Source organism: Hippocampus comes, unplaced genomic scaffold (genome assembly GCF_001891065.2).
Source record: "Hippocampus comes isolate QL1 unplaced genomic scaffold, H_comes_QL1_v1.1 C16949078, whole genome shotgun sequence".
Taxonomy (NCBI): domain Eukaryota; kingdom Metazoa; phylum Chordata; class Actinopteri; order Syngnathiformes; family Syngnathidae; genus Hippocampus; species Hippocampus comes.
Genome location: NW_017841325.1, coordinates 1 through 1,347, shown reverse-complemented (window position 1 = coordinate 1,347; position 1,347 = coordinate 1). Strand labels below are relative to the sequence as shown.

Genomic DNA, 1,347 nt, shown 5'->3' with positions numbered 1-1,347 from the left:
AAAAAAAGGAATAAAACCAAACACACAAAATAAAACAAAAACAAAATTAAGTAAAATAATATAAAAATGAGACGAATAAATTAAATAAGAACAGCTCACTGTCGTTTCAGCTGCTCCACAGATTTACGCTCGTCCTCCAAACGTGCCCGCACTGCTTTCACGATAGTGGCCTGGAAAAGCTCCGCCCCCCTGGAACACAGCACACACAAGAGAAGTGAGTACGCCACCCAGCTTTGTGACCCCTACGAGGTGGAGCCACGCCTACCTGGAGGCGAGAATCTGTGAGGCCCTGATGTCGGCCACCACGTGCAGGAAGTAGTAGCTCATGAAGACACGCCGCTGCAGCAGCAGGAAGGCAAAGCAGATGCTGTCCCAGATGATGCCTGCCTCGTCGTTGGGCAGCTCGCACCGCTGATCCACCTCTGCTCGGACCAAATGCTTCAATGGGACAATGTGTGTGTGTTTCGGTGTACATTCAGGTGTGAGTGTGTGTGGGTGTCTTACTGAGATGCTCCTGGTTTGTGTTGATATTGTAATCCTTGATGGTGCACGCCAGGCTGAAGAGCTGGATGAGCCAGCACTTGTTGGGGATCAGAGAGTTGATGTAGCCACAAGCCAGAATCTGGAAACAACGGGAATGTATAAGTGGATCAATGCATGTGACAATAGTAATTCTTCTAAACAAGGTAACACTCCATAAAAGCAAAACACATTCCAAACTGATCTGATGGCATGTGCAGTAAATGGCATTAGAGAAGTGTTGACTAGATTTAAAAACAAACATGACACAGAATATGTACAAGAAAATATTGTACATATTATTTTATGCAAGTGTGTGAATAATTGAATTTCCATATTAAAAAAGTAGAAATGCAATTTATTTTGTTAGAATTAATATGTATATTTTGAATGTGTATTTTTTACACTGTTGTATTATATTCTTTACAATTCATTTAAGAATTTTTGTATATATTTGGGTTCTACTAAATGACAATTAATTCTGATGAGATTCAAGAGGAAATATTTTACAATTATATCTTTTTTAAATCTAAAGTGTTGCATCCACTTACAGACAAAATGTTCTTCATGGTGATGACAAAGATATTGTAGGCAATGAGGAAGTCCCAGTAGTGGAGAATCTTTTTAATGGGCTTGAGCAGGAGCTCGCCGCCGAAGAGCAGGAAGTAGAAACACGCCACCAGGTAACCCATGCAGAACACGCTGATGCGTGTGGTTCCCGTGATGAAGATGATTGTCAGCACGAACCAGAACAGATAGCTGAACATGATCACCTTCAGCATGTCCAAGTACGACCTACAGGGAACAGTTGAGTGTCAACTCGAAACA

At 41.6% G+C, this 1,347-nt stretch overlaps 1 protein-coding gene across 1 annotated transcript; it reads right to left on the bottom strand.

Moving 5' to 3' along the window:
* Positions 1-99: 99 nt before the first annotated feature.
* LOC109509561 (piezo-type mechanosensitive ion channel component 2-like) lies at positions 100-1,319 on the bottom strand (the record flags this gene model as incomplete). The annotated part of the gene is made up of 4 exons (XM_019859392.1): positions 1,071-1,319; positions 505-622; positions 266-422; positions 100-189 (listed from the first exon to the last, which is right to left on the bottom strand). Coding segments are annotated over exons 1-4 (596 nt in total), but the record flags the coding sequence as incomplete, so codon positions are not given.
* Between the last annotated feature and the right edge of the window lie 28 nt (positions 1,320-1,347).